The sequence below is a fragment of the Malaya genurostris genome, chromosome 1 (assembly GCF_030247185.1).
Source record: "Malaya genurostris strain Urasoe2022 chromosome 1, Malgen_1.1, whole genome shotgun sequence".
NCBI classification, from domain to species: Eukaryota; Metazoa; Arthropoda; class Insecta; order Diptera; family Culicidae; genus Malaya; species Malaya genurostris.
In genome coordinates, this window is record NC_080570.1 from 20,813,107 (window position 1) to 20,829,083 (window position 15,977).

Genomic DNA, 15,977 nt, shown 5'->3' on the forward strand with positions numbered 1-15,977 from the left:
AACATAAAACCACGACGAATTTCCATTGCTTCATCAGGGTAAAAAAATAGAGGAAATAACCAAGTACACATAAACAGGAAAGGTACAATTTATTGAACTTCAAATAAGATGAAACATTCCTGTACAAAAGTTTTTAATCAAAATTATGGATTGTGTTGTTTTGAACCGAATTTATTTCAAGAGAACCTAATAAGAATAAGCCTGGATCAGGCGCGTAGCCAGAGAAAATTTTCGGGGGGGGTTTTAGAACATGGTGATAAATCAACACATGTACAATTTATATCACAATGTTTCCCATGGGTTATAATTTTTTGTTTCGGGGGGGGGGGGGTTTGAACCCCTAAAACCCCCCCCTGTGTACGCGCCTGGCCTGGATGCAATATAAAGGATGATTTTTTGCTGGTATCTTTTTGGCAACACTGTTTTTGACGTGAATGATGTCTTGTGGCTGTTGTCAAACTTGTTCAGTTTGGTTTATAATTTCATCATAAATCGTCGTTTGGTCTTTAATTTAATAATGAATGGCAAATTTAGAGGAAGATTCACTTTCTCATCAAAAAATTGTGTTCTGCGACGAAGCTCATTTCTGGTTGAATGGATAGGTTAACAAGCAAATTGCCACACCTGGAGTGAAGACCACACCAGCCAGAAGCATTGCAAGAGCTACCAATGCATCTAAAAAATCACTGTTAGGTCGGTGGCATTATTCGTGAAATACCGGCCGATATGTTGGAGAGAGTGTACCAAAATTATCTCCAAACATCAAATTATCTTGATCGTTCTATCGATTCCAATGAAGATTTCATCAATTTTCTCAAAATTTTTGTGTTTTTTTTAAATTAAATCCTTTACCTCTTAAAATAACCCTTTAGAAGATAGAAGTCTAAGATCACAATTCTGACTGCCGTATTTCTAAACGATTTCTTGTTTCAACTGACTTTAATGTTTCGTGTTATGAGGCATTAACAAACTAAATAAATTCTAAGCAAAAAATAAAAATAGTTTTTACTTTCTTATTTCAAGAGTTACTGGATATGCACGCAAAATTGCTCAATATCGTTCATACTGTAACTTGAAATTGGTTCCAACATAAACAATCATTGTCATAGCTACGACGCAACTAGTGATCAGACGCTTGTTGTTTTGCTTTGTTTTTTATTAAAACTGACAGTGAACCGAGCTCATCGAGTCATTCAAATGATACATAAGGAATCGCAGACCACTCTATCTTGGATTTATCTTTGGTAAAATGTGCAAGCTAGTGAGTAAGTTTGTTGTTTTTTTACATTTGGTTCATCTTTAATTTAGAAAATTTGTTGAAATGAAGAACATCTACCAGTGACGTACCGTGAAAACGAAACGAAAACGAAAACAAAGCTGAACTCCACTTCCGGAAAGCTGACCTGGGCGAGCAGAAAAAAGGTCCTAAGGATTGCTTTGCCACCCCTCTAAAATTGTTGCACCCTTGGCGAATGTAAATGAAAGGTCGTAAAGTCCCATACAAAGTTTCTGAGTTTCATTTGGATCCGACTTCCGGTTCCGGAATTACAAGGAAATGTGTGGAAACTTATTAAATGATGCGCACTCAATTTTCACGGAAGAAGCAAATGAAAGGTCTTAAAATTCTTAAATAGTCCCCGAAAACTTGATCCAGATCCGACTTCCGTTTCCGATATTACAGTGCTATTAGTGAAAATTTTCGTTTTCATGAATAATTTTTCACACGCGATAGCGAAACGAAATGCACATTGTTATAAAACTTACTACTAAATTCATCTAGTTGGTAGATCTTGTTAGTTAGTGAATTTAAAAAACTACTTTGCGACTCCTAGTTCCTAGATTCCGCTTCCGAAAGCACCGATAGTAGTTAGTAGTGAAGAAAATCTCCAAAAACAGAACTCACTTTGATTTCTCAGCAACGGTTGAGCCGATTTTCACGAATCATGGTTCAAATTAAAGCTCTCATTGTCTTTAAATATACTGTGTAATTTCATCCAAATCCGACTTCGGGTTCCGAAGTCATAGGGCGATGAGTGTCAAAACATTCAAATCGTCATTCAAAATGACGATGCAATACTGCCCAAGTAACCACGACGCATTTTAACTTCACATTAATTCAACTTTAAAAATTTGCGTAAAATTTGATTGAATGCAACGGAGTTACAAATGTTTTTACAATGCTGTTATAAAGCTGAAAAGGGCGATTATTAGACTCTTATAAGATTATTTCTCTTATAGTTATTATTAAAGTTTCATTGCTCCAAAATATAGCTTTGAATGTCGATATATAGCACGACGGAAGGTAATATAATAAAAAATGCTCAGTTACGTTTTGAATGCAATTTTAATGCACATTGCTTTAAAGTATGTAGGATTAGTGTAATTATACATTAACAATGTAAAAATAGAGTTGTAAATGTGCAGTGATATAATGCATATGGTTACTTGGGTGATACACGTCGGTATGCGCGGCTTTGCTCCGTTCGCAGCGTGCTTTGTTCAATTCCGTATAGCGTGCAGGGTTGCCACATTTAAATTTATATTTGCCAGGTGAACAATATGTAAATTTGTAGATTTTTTAATCAATTTGTACCTATTTGTTAGTGTTATTACAAAATCATGATAACGATGTTTTCTATAAAAGTACACTTTTTGCTTTTTCGTATTGAAAGTTTATACAATCACTTGAAAAATTGACTAGTGAAAATTAGCCCAGAGGGCTAAGTGTTCTATATCATTCGACACGGTTCATCGAGCTGAGCAATGTCTGTGCCTGTGTGAGAGTATGTGTCAAATATTGTCACTCATAAAATACATGAAATAAAAAATTTCAAATCATCAAAGAAGAAACGTAAAAATAATAAAAACGGTTATGTGCCCTAGCACAAATTTTGGCTAACCCAAATAATAACAATATATTATTTTTTTTAAATAATAATATTATTATTTTTACGTTTCGTCTTTGACTCACCAGTGCAGAGCAGTTCAAATTGCTATTAGCAGAACACTTTTTGTTTTGCAACGGAGTGCAATGTCTTTTCTGACGTGCCGAACGAAAACGTGTTTTCGACTATTTCTGGCCGATGCAAGTTTGGTCATTTAGGGGTTAGCCAAAATTTGTGCTAGGGCACATAACCGTTTTTATTATTTTTACTTTTCTTCTTAATTATTATTTTTACGTTTCTTTCTCAAAAAAAAATCACGTTTTCCACAAACAGGCTCATATAAAAGATCCTATAGTCTCATGGGTTGCTGTTTAATTTCATCCGGGTCCGACTTCCGGTTCTTGAACTATAGGGTGAAGTGTGTTAAATCATTTAAAAATTCTTATGAACTTGACATAAGGCTATGTTAACAGTTCGGCTGAAAAGTTCGTATCGTTTAATAGAAACACACATTCTTTTGCCAAAATTCGTTTTTATTATTCAACATAATTGCCATCAGAGGCGATACAGCGATTATTGCGATCTTCCAACTTTTCGATACCATTTTTGTAGTACGATTTGTCCTTTGCCTCAAAATAGGCCTCAGTTTCAGCGATTATCTCCTCATTGCTTCTAAATTTTTTATCAGCGAGCATTGAGGTCTGAGAACAGAAAAAGTCACTGGGGGCCAAATCTGGAGAATACGGTGGATGAGGGAGCAATTCGAAGCCCAATTCGTTCAATTTCAGTATGGTTTTTCGTTGTTGTTTTTGATCGATTGTGAGCTCACGCGGCATCCATTTTGCACAAAGCTTTCTCATATCCAAATATTCGTGAATAATATGGCCAACACGTTCCTTTGATATCTTTAGGGTGTCAGCTATCTCGATCAACTTCACTTTACGGTCATTGAAAATCATTTTGTGGATTTTTTTTCACGTTTTCATCGGTAACAGCCTCTTTTGGACGTCCACTGCGTTCATCGTCTTCGGTGCTCATATGACCAGTACGAAATTTTGCAAACCACTTACGAATTGTTGCTTCGCCCGGTGCAGAGTCTGGATAACACTCATCAAGCCATTTTTTGGTATCGGCGGCACTTTTTTTCATCAAAAAGTAGTGTTTCATCAACACACGAAATTCCTTTTTTCCATTTTTTTCACAATAACAAAAGTAGCTTCACTCAAAATGCAATATCTCATAAACTAATAATCAGACAGCTGTCAAATTTATACACGTATCTTTTGAAGGTTGGTACTAACTGAAAATGGTATGGATTTAATTCTAGTGGCGCCCTCTCATAGGAACGGTACGATCTTTTCACCCGATCTGTTAGTTTATACCCAAAGAAAGTTTTTTATTTTATTCAAGATTGAAAAAAAAAAATTCTTCGCGGAATCTTCTAGTGATATTTTTGAAAGTATTAGTAATATGAGAAAGGCATCATTACACCAATAGGTGGATTAAAAAGGGTTTTTCTAGATTACACTATTCTTAAAAACTCGAAAGAAGAGATAAGAAAATATTATATTGAAAAATTAAGAATGAATAAAAACACTTTGTTGAACCAAGTAGTAATGGTTTAGTAAAAAAAAAAGATTTGATTAAAAAAAATAAATTTGTTTCTGAAAGTAGGAAAAGAGAAACTTCGGCAATTGTGGCCTTTTACGACATGGAAACAGGAATCTAGTGAATCCAATTTAGGCAACATTTTTTTACCGCCGGATTCCACACGGCCTCTAGGCTCGACCTGTCTGAAGAAAGTTAATAGGTACTATCAATCTCCTATTGGGTCTCAGCGCTTATCAAACATAATGTCATCCAAAGTGTCTACGGTAAAGTTTAAAAACTGGTCTCTCGATTCTTGGGTTTGGAACATGGCTTTCAAAAGAAAAGGAAAGAATTAATACGATCAAAGCCGCCGACGGTGCCGCAGCTATCGTCATATCGATACAGCTTTTTCATCGATTCCAAAGTCATCCAAACCAGGACGGATCAACCACAGTATCGATATTTTTTATTGTAAATTGATGGACGACGAGATTAAAATAATGGAACCACATTCTACGGATTCGGAGATTTTCTACTGTCGTTTTTTTTCGCAACCCTAACCGCTATCGAAACGTTTGTTTGAAGTCAATTTCGAATCTAGCTCGAACGTCATTGAATTGAATTTCGAGTTAGTTTCGAATCATACTCCCGTTGCTAAGTGCGAACCCAACAAAGTTTCTTGAAAACTGTTTGTGATGATGAAACTACCATGGGTGTACGGATCTGTAGAAAAAATCTACGGAAGCTAGGGGTTTTTCGTCGGCAGTCATTTACTTTAAATCTATTGAAGATGTTCGCACAATATTTAATAAATTCGTTAGTTTTAAGTCGATTAACTTCCTGGACATAATAGCTTTAGTCAGGGGAAAAGCACGGAAAACAATTTATATTCAAAAAGTTAAAAAAAGGTCTGTTGTTTTCAACGTTACACACTCTCTCTCTCTCTCTCTCTCTCTCTCTTAAATCGTTCCATTCGAAATTCAGTATGATTTTCTAATGGTTGTCGAGTCCGATGCAACAGTGTAGCATACTTCTTACATAGTTCAACCACAAATTCATGCTCAGATGATATTGGCAGCCCGCCAATAAGATTATTTAAATTGTAGATTTGGATTATTTCCGCCTATTTGCAAGCTGAATGATACGAAACCAAGAAGTACGATTGAATGTTTGCATATTTTGTTCCTTGAATGAAATATGGTTTTCTAAGCCGAGTCAATAAATCACGCCACTAACTCTTGAAATAGTGTCCACAAAACTGTTCGCGGTTTAACGTCTCTGGAGAATCTGTGAGTGAGGCAAAGTAAAAGTTGTTATTGGTTTCAAGTTTCACTAAATTTAAATATTTGCTCGAAGTGACATGGTGTGAACAAGCGAGACCAGAATCCTTTAGATGTAACCGATGTAGGAGATAATTAATGGTCTTCGGAAAGTGCGTTCGCACCAGAAAACATGTCACAACGGGAAATCGCAGAACAGGTGGACGTTCAATCATGTGATAATTTACTGGCGGTAACGTCTCTATGCCGCAGATTCATTGAGGTGACTTGGTAGCTCATTACTCTCGATTATGCTAACCATTGCTTGTGATGACAGAATCTGATTTGTGTTTCACTACAGCAAAATGTTTTTACATGCATCAAATCCAGTGCAAACTCAATATACTTAGAATCTGAATATAGGTCATAATCATCGACTCAAAATCCCCCGATACAAGGTTACACTTGAACGGCAATCGAGTGTCCGTCCTCAAATTTCCGGTCCCCATTCAACGATCGGTCGAACGATCGACTTCACATAAAAAACGAGGACACCGCAGAATCTAAATCCAACTACACGCGATTGTCAACCGTTTCAGACATTTCGGGAAATCGATTCGGATAGCGATTAGCGATTATTAATTGACGGGCTGCCAGTTCGAGTTCGAGCGCTGGTTTCGTCACGGTGGATGACCTTTCCGGGATAACGCCGCGGCGGCGCTGGTTTCCATTTCTCTGCTGCTACTTCAAAGTGGTCGGCGGCATTCGATACGATGATGTAGCGTGGCCGGCCGAATTGACGTGATGTTTTTCGGGTTTTGCATCGGTCCGGGGCATGTTTCGGTATTGAGAACGGATTACTTACTCTGACAGTGATGGTCACACCAAAGGCTACTGCTTCTACTGGCGGTGTGACGTCGTCGATGATATTTATAATTCCTTCATGGCACTTCTGTACTTTGTAAACATAGAAATGTTTTATTTTTGCCATATCTAACATTCATTTGATTATACGCGAACGTTTATTTCACTTCATCATTTCAAAGTAGTTAAATTGGTCACACAATTCTTTGATCATGATCTAATTAATCGTTTTTCAGTCTGTCACTCTTAGGACAGTTGTGGCATTTTCGTTCGAAGCTCAATCAAACTGTTGTCGAAGTTAGAAAATTAGAAAAAAAAAAGTTAAACTAAGCTCATGGCGTTTCGATACGCCATAACGAATCAAATCAAACATAAAATCGGTCAAAATTAGGAAATCAATTCCAGACATTAACAGTAAAACAAGTGGTAAAATCATTTTGAGGCGTTACGAATCGGAATTTTGTCGTCGAAACGTTACAATGGATGAAAAATGGACCCATCAATACACGCCTGAGTCAAACCAAATTTCCACTAGTTTTTTTAATAACAGTTTTCATCAAGCTATGGAAAAATATAAGTTTCGGTGCAGCGGTGAAATTGAATGATTTACGGTACGGATTGGTCCACCATATCCCCCGTACAGTCCGGACCTGACCCCCAGCAACTATTATCTATTTCCAAACCTGAAAAGGTTACTCCAGGAAAAATGTTTTTCGTCGAATGCTGAGGTCATTACAGAAACGGAAGCCAATTTTAGAGGATCGATGGGTCAAGTGTATCGCTCTAGATGGAGTTTATATTGAAGAATAAAAAAGTTTTCGCGGTTCTTATTCCATGTAGTGCCATATCAAATTTATGGTTGAGCAGTGCTGCTACATTGTACGTTTGGGCTTCGATGTGTACTCAAGTGGGAGCACCATGTTCGTGAAAAAAGTATGTCGTGTTTTCACTTTTATTAAGCTGTGATTATGATTATGATAAAAAACGATATTTTATTCAAACTAAAAATTGATCCCTTATTGTATGAGGTTAAACTTGAGCATAATAAAAACCGGATGAAATTTAAGTTGTTCCTTCACGAATTTTCGAACTTTTGATCGAACGCTCTTTATCAAGTTCCGGACAAGTGTTGTATCGCATGTTTTGGATGGTTGAGCCAAATTTTTTTTGAACTCCTGCATGTTCCCAGTTGCCTTACCAGTCTTCTTGAAGACCCTCTTCACGATTGTCCAGTAACATTCGATGGGTCGAAGCTGAGGGCAATTTGGTGGATTGATATTTTCTCAACGAAATGTATACCCTTTTCCGTAAGCCAATTGAGAGTGGTTTTGGCATAGTGAGCCGACGCTAAATCCGGCCAAAACAGTGGAGGTGCTTCTTATATAAAGGCAGCAATCTCTTCTGGAGATACTCAGATCGATAGATTTCTGCATTTACAATGTAAAAAAATGGTTGACTTCAAACCACAGGAACATATTGGGTTTTTGAGTCCTCCTTTACATAAGTCTCTTCGTCCATCAAAACGCATGCATCCGGACACTGCAAAAGATCCAAATACAATTTCCGGTCCTTTGTTGCTGCTCGCTTCCTCTGTTTCTGCTGATTTTCTGCTTCTTGTAGGTCTTCAGGTGATATTCCGACACTCTTGATATTCCGACACTCGTTCCTGCTGTTTTGGCCAAATCACATATTGACAATGATTTGTTCTTCATAATTAGAGATACCACTTTCTGGTTCAGTTTCGGGTTGGAAGAACTGGGTTTTCTGCCTCTTCCTGGTAGCTCATCCAAAGAATAGTGTTCCCCAAACTTGTTAATGATTGTTTTAACACTGGCATGATGAATCGTCAATTTTCGCATAGTAATACCTTTCTCACTTCGCCATGTGTCCAGAACCTTAATTTTCGCTTCCTTTTCAATACGCGACATTTGGAAAACGCAGAATTTTAACCGCACGAACAAGTAAACAAACGAAAACTGACAGCCAAACGCACTGCATGCTGTGATCTGAGCAAAAAAAGCCATCACAAATACATGCGTACAACACAAATGTATGTGGATAGTTTATTTTCGATACACTCCTTATAACAAGAAAAAACCGTTAGTTGAAATTATTAAATTCAAGTTGATTTATTTCAACTCAAAGGTTTGTGAATTCAAAGCGCTACTATCAAAAGTTAGTTCATTTGAATCAAATTTGTCAAATTGAATGTACTGTGAAATTGTTTGGTAAGAAATGGACTGGAACGCACAAGTAAAATATTTGCTATTTTTATAAAAACATTGATTGAAACAATCTAATCCACTGAGAAAAAAAATATATTATCCAGCTATTGAAGAACCGAATCAGCGTGGTTACCGGGTCTTTGGAAATATACAATGTATTTAGCACTTTTTTTAGTTTGTACGAAAGCAGGTAGTAAAAGCTTGCACATATGGATAACAAAATGATTATTCATGTGTTGTAATCAAATGTATGATTTAAAACTATCCCATATACTCCGATGAAAATGTTCAGTTCACATACAGATTAGCGGCCCTTACACGATTATTAAAAGTGTCATTACTAAGTAACTCAAACGTTCGTCATTACTGCATTACTGTACATCATTAGTTTTTAGCATTACACGTTCATTATTAATAATGAGTATTTGTAACTACTCCAGCGATCGCAAAAGAGTTGGTTGAATTCTGCAATAGATATTGATGTTCCGGTAACTAACATGTCAGTTTAAATCATTCGACGATAGATTTTTCGGACCAAAATCGGAGTGCTTGGATATCGGTAATTTGTAGATGATTTTGCCACATTTAACTTGATTCGAAAAATTACTCGAAATTGTACTGCTAAAAATGAATTCATTTGTCGATGGGATCGTGCGCATACTGAAATCTTCATTTACAGGCGATACGGTGACTCGTAAATGGATTCAGTTCGAGGTTGTGTTATGATTAAATATGGTAAAAGCACAATTAATGATCTTTTAGCGTAAGGCCATAGCTACTGTTATTGAACCGAAGAATAATCATGTAATCCACTTGAATGGTTAGAAACTGATATGGTCTGATCATGTGAAGTCCAGACCAAGTGTAACAAGAACAATGAATCGTTAAGCAACACCAATTTGATCAAGTTGTTTTTCCACTAGGAGTAAAACGCTTCAAAAGATTCCGAATAATATTCTGACAGCTATTTTAAAGCGGCCTCCTTGGATTAGTACAAATGAGTTGCACAGATTCACATATATAAAATTATTAGATGCAATATCATACAGTATCAAAGAAAAACTCAAGATAAGATGATCTGCGCTTTTAAGTGTAACATTTGAATAGGACTCCTCGAGAATTCCGTTTTACCGTCAGTTTCCGTTCAGTTATTATTTGAATCAAAACATTTTTTTAAATTTTTTCTCGGCGTGTAGCAATGCGCATACTGAAGAACTCACTCCAGACGAGAGTGCTCTACACTCTCACTCACGCATAGGGCCATATAGGGAACAAATGGAAAGAAAACGCACACCCAACAAAAAAAAAGCGCGCGCAATCGTGAGTGCTTTGTTTGTTTGCCAGAACAGCTGACTGATAAAAGTAACAGTTTTTGTGGTGATGAAAGTGTTTTGTGTGTCGATCTATCGAGAATAATACTGCAAAATGTTGAACTGTGCGGAATTTCTGTAAGTTTTAGAACAGTCGCTTCGTTCCGGAATGGGAACAACGCTTCAAAGAGGCATTATTTGGGGGAATTAAATTGTATTTTAGAAAACGTTTGTGTGATTTGGTTTTCGGCCGAATTGATTTTTATTTGATTAGCTATGTCAACATCAATTAACCACCTGTCAACAGGTGGAATCATGAAGAATTCGGTACTCGCTATGAATTAATCATACAACTATACGAAATGGAAAAAAATATTCTCTTCCGTTTGGTGTTCAAAGATATTTTTCATTCGTAAAAATTTACCCGCAGTTTTTTCCAAGTGGATGCTGACAGGTGACATTTCGGCCGTTATGGAAAACCATGAGGCATTCATTTAACAAACGTGTGAAACTTTAAACGGAACGTGTTTGCATTGGACTGTACGCTATATCGGTGCCAACGGGAATCAACTACCAATTAGTTCAGTGAAACGAATTCACTTTTTTACCATCTCATTATGGTTGAAAGAAAAGCAAATCTCAGAGGTAATTCAACATGAAATAGGGTATGGATTGAGAATAATTGCTCTGGAACTGTTCCTCTTATGAATGAGAACGATAATTTTGAATGAAAATTTAAACTAAATGGAAGGACCTGTTGACTGTTGGACATCTATCAAAGAAAATTGACCGTATTACCGCGCTTACTAGGTATATCGAATCTAATGTCCATCATTAGGCACTGGCCAACTTTAGCACAGTATTATGTTCTGGTGACAATTTCACTCGCTGCACCACTTTCTCATTCGTCGTGAGAAACATAAACGGGTGTGCAATTTTCACCTCTGCTGTCAGCCTAGCGCAGCGATCCGTTCATCCCAGCGATGATGTCTGATTAATTAACATATTAATTCGTGGAATGATGCTCCCCACCCTGTTCGTGAAAAAGCTTGTGAATTACGACGAGCACTTATTAAAAATAGTACTTTATCTACTATTACTATTAGAAGCATACCAGCGAATGCAATCGAACACATAGAGCTGGAAGAAAATAACATCTATAATCACTGGTGTCATCGTCATCGTATCTCCTGGGTGTTTGATCGAACCCTTAGCAGAGTGGAAACTGTCACTTCTTATCGGGTTCTGATTCCAAATCACTATCCTTCACCATTACTAATCGGCAATGTGTTCGTCCTCCAACTGCATCCAGCTCTTTATCGCGATCTGCCGAACTAGCAAAATTCAATTTCGCACTGATCGCGCACATTTCTCCACTCATCGGCAGTAGTAGTAGTTTTTCTCGCTCTTGCAACTTTCCGATCGCGCACACTGCAAAACTATGATGCTGCGAAGATCCTGTTGCACTGGTGGATCCCTTTCGAACCGATTTCAGTTTAGTTTTCGATTCAGTTGCAGCTCTACGTTCGTGGATATTGAACGCCCCGGATTGGACATCGCCGAGCGCAGTCGGCAATCGAGAGCGGATCAAAAGCAAGAAACGCAGCGGGCCTCCGGCAGCGGACTCGAGCCGTGGACAATCTCCAACGATAACTCGGTCGATCAGGACGTGTTCCCCACAGTTCGTCAACGGTTCCAACGGTTTGTGCAAGGTGTTAGCAATAGTGCTCCCAGTGACAGTCCAACGAGCATGATCGGTACGGCGAAGATTCTTTCCGGTGCGGATGTGGCCAAGTGAGTTTCCTAGCCGTTGCGGGATGGTGTTTGTGTGAAAACAATTCCGATTGTTTTGATGGTTTTTGTTTTTTTTTATGATTTGTTCGCAGAGAAATTCGTGATCGATTGAAGAAAGATGTGAGTGAAGTAAGATACAAAATTCCCACGTTCGTTCCGGGGTTGGCCATTGTGCAGGTTGGAGACCGGGAGGACTCCAACGTGTACATCCGGATGAAAATCAAGGCGGCCGAGGAAATCGGAATCCGCGCGGAACACGTGCGGCTTCCGCGAACGATTACGCAGGATGAACTGTTGACGGTGGTAAGTGTTTGATTGGAATCGCTCCGGTTTCTGGAAAATTTTTTGAAGACTTGAGAAAAAACTGTTACATTCTTAATTTTTTATGTGAATTTCGCTCTGTGGAAGAAATAACTCTTCTTTAATGCGATCAGAAATATGATCAGCAATTTGTGGTTAAACTTTCAACAGTGTGAGATAACCGTAAATAACTTAAGTGCTAACAGTTCGGCTGAAAAGTTCGTATCGTTTAATAGAAACACACATTTTTTTGCCAAAATTCGTTTTTATTATTCAACATAATTGCCATCAGAGGCGATACAGCGATTATCTTCCAACTTTTCGATACCATTTTTGTAGTACGATTTGTGCTTTGCCTCAAAATAGGCCTCAGTTTCAGCGATTACCTCTTCATTGCTTCTAAATTTTTTTACCAGCGAGCATTCTCTTGAGGTCTGAGAACAGGAAAAAGTCACTGGGGGCCGAATCTGGAGAATACGGTGGATGAGGGAGCAATTCGAAGCCCAATTCGTTCAATTTCAGCATGGTTGTTTTTGATCGATTGTGAGCTCACGCGGCACCCATTTTGCACAAAGCTTTCTCATATCCAAATATTCGTGAATAATATGTCCAACACGTTCCTTTGATATCTTTAGGGTGTCAGCTATCTCGATCAACTTCACTTTACGGTCATTGAAAATCATTTTGTGGATTTTTTCCACGTTTTCATCGGTAACAGCCTCTTTTGGACGTCCACTGCGTTCATCGTCTTCGGTGCTCATATGACCAGTACGAAATTTTGCAAACCACTTACGAATTGTTGCTTCGCCCGGTGCAGAGTCTGGATAACACTCATCAAGCCATTTTTTGGTATCGGCGGCACTTTTTTCCATCAAAAAGTAGTGTTTCATCAACACACGAAATTCCTTTTTTCCATTTTTTCACAATAACAAAAGTAGCTTCACTCAAAATGCAATATCTCACAAACTAATAATCAGACAGCGGTCAAATTTATACACGTATCTTATGAAGGTTGGTACTACAATGAGGAAAACTCTTCATGCTTGCTTACCTTTCTCGTGCCCGAGCCGACATTTTTAATTCCTTTAGGTTCGGAATTTAAGTTTAGAATTCAGTTCTGGAACTAAATTCGGAATCTGGATTCTGAAAAGTTCCATAATTCTAAAACTAAATGTATGACCTTAATTTCGCAACTGAATTCCGTACCTGCGCCAGATTCCGAATTTAGTTCATAAATCCAGCTTCAGAATTGAAAATTAGTTTATGGAAAACAGGACTAAATAGTTTTAAATATTGTATGAATTTCAATCTATTTTTTCGTTTTACAATTCTGGAAGCGAAGTAATAAAAGTTTTTCTAAATTCGTACAATCTACTAATATGAACGATGATATTTATTCCGAAGTGTGAAAGAAGCTTGCCAGTTTTATTCGAGCTCACGTCATCCAGTTATGTCTGTGACATGAACCACCCACTTTTTTCGCACTCGTTCGGCGGTTCAGAAGCTGAATTATAAGCTTAGTATAAGGTTCTCAGAATTTAATTTCAGAATACAGGTTCAAAAGTTAAAACTAAGACTCTGGAACTGAATCCTAATTCTAGATTCCTGAACTAGATTTTTAGAACAGCTTTCTTGACTAGATTTTGGAACTGATCCTTAATTGAAGTTCGTAGTTCGTATACAGAATTCTGATTCAGACATTCGACTTCAGAATTTTGGAATGATTCAAGATCTGAATTCTAAATCTGGATTCTGAAACAGATCTGAACTAAAATTTTGGAACTGCCTTCAGAACCAGAATTTAATTAATAAATTGAGTTCCAGAACGCAGGCTCATAATTCAGAACCTATCTGCTGGAATTGAATTCGGAACTTGGGTTCTGGAACTGAATTTAGTTCCTTAATCCAGGCTGGGAATTTAAATTCAGAATTTAGTTCTAGAATCAAATTTCGGAACCAGGATTCCGAAAATGAGTTCTGTTCTAGAATTACTCAAGTTCATAACTTAGAACGATATGTCAAAATTTGAGTGTCGATCTGAGTAAAAATTACTCAAGTCATGAGTTCTCTCACATTTAATCTTACATGATAGAAAACATTGAGTTTTCAAACTTCTGAGTGAAAATAATACTTCAACTGTGTTGTTCTGTTCGGTACGCTTCCATATCGAACTTAAGAATTCAAGAATATATCGTTTCCCATTACAGATTCTAGGTCCTAGATTTAAAACTATCATTCATTCGTTGATGATTTCAATAGAAATTTACGAAATCGAAATTTTTGGTCTCGATTATGCCAAGTGATAAATCCGACATAGGTTTTTCTCAATCGTTCCATTATGACTTCAAAATTAGGGCAACTAAAATTGAATAATTCTGAATCGTTTCATGCTCTTTCTATTAGGAAAAACCTGTTTTAATCCACCTAGTGGTGTAGTGATGCCTTTCTCATATCATTCATTATCTCTTATATATTACATCAAGAATAATCGGGATATTCCTATTATTTCTGAAGACCTCAGTTGAAACTAAAATGGTAAAAATCTGTCTTCGAAAGAAATTACTGACATTATTTGCACCTTTTTGGTGCATATCATCCTGTCATTCCGGAGCCGTAAGTCGGATCCTAATGAAATTCAGGAACTTTGTGTTAGACCGTAAAACCTTTCGTCAGCGCTTTCGTCACAAATTCCATAATTGATCGTGATCGTGAATACTTACTGACATGCTTCTTTCACACTTCCGAATATGAATAATTCTTTGCATTAGTAGATTGTGTAAATTTTGCAACTATCACTGATTCCGAATTTAGTTGTAAGACTGAATTCTGAATTTGAATTCCGAACCTCAATAAAGGAATTGAATTCAGTTCCAGAATACATGTTTCGAATTCAGCTCCAGAATGCAGATTCTGAATCCTGGAAATAAATTCTAGAACTGAATTTTGGAATTAAATTTTGAAACTTATTTCAGGAATAAAATTCTGAATCAGAAATCAGTTCTATAATTCGGAGTTCAGATCTAACATTTAATTCTAGAATCCAGATCCTGAAGTTGAAATCCTAAATCAGAATTATGGATTTGAATCTCCAACATAAATTAAGGAACTGAATTCAGTTCCAAAGTCTAGTCAAGAAATCAGAATTAGGATTCAGTTCCAGAGTAAATTTTTGATGTGAATACGTCTTACTTTACTATGGGGCGCCTTTTCAAAATTTACCCTCTGGGATAGTGATAAGTTTTTGATCGTAATTTCTTTGGTTTTATTCAATGTATCAACATATTTCTTTCACCACGTTATCGGAGATATGATCACCAATTTGTGATAGAATTTTCAGTAGTATGATTATTTGTGACTCGGAATTAAATTTTTCTAAAATTTTTGATACATATAGATAAAAATTTAATGCATCATACATTCTTGCCTGCCGAGTAGCCTTTTTCAGTTCAAACCAGAATGCAGGCCAAAAATCTAGTTCTAGTTCAATTCTGAAATTCGGCTTCAAAATCTAGATCCAAAATTCAGTTCCTCGTCCTGAATCAAGAGCCTGAATCGAATTTCAAATTTCTGGAACTAAAACCGAATTTGGGAACTAAGCCAGGATTATGGAATCGAAATTCGGAACGTATTTTCGGAAAAAAAAACTCTGAACTTAGAATGAGTTCTAGTACTGAAATTGAGATTCAGTTCCAAAATAAAGACTTAAAATTCAGGTTCAGAACTCGAAAACTTAGTTGTGAACCTAAAGCT

General features: G+C 37.0%; 1 protein-coding gene across 2 annotated transcripts in view; it reads left to right on the plus strand.

Moving 5' to 3' along the window:
• The window catches only part of LOC131434406 (C-1-tetrahydrofolate synthase, cytoplasmic), a 32,945-nt gene that overhangs the window by 2,504 nt on the left and 14,464 nt on the right, over positions 1–15,977 (plus strand). The window contains exons 2-4 of one of the 2 annotated variants that reach the window (XM_058601112.1): positions 5,955–5,960; positions 11,868–11,927; positions 12,020–12,230. In XM_058601112.1, coding sequence (XP_058457095.1) covers positions 5,955–5,960; positions 11,868–11,927; positions 12,020–12,230 — 277 coding nt within the window. Of the gene's footprint in view, positions 1–5,954; positions 5,961–10,233; positions 10,272–11,645; positions 11,928–12,019; positions 12,231–15,977 lie in introns of those variants that run through there. The other variant, XM_058601085.1, reaches the window with a different exon arrangement.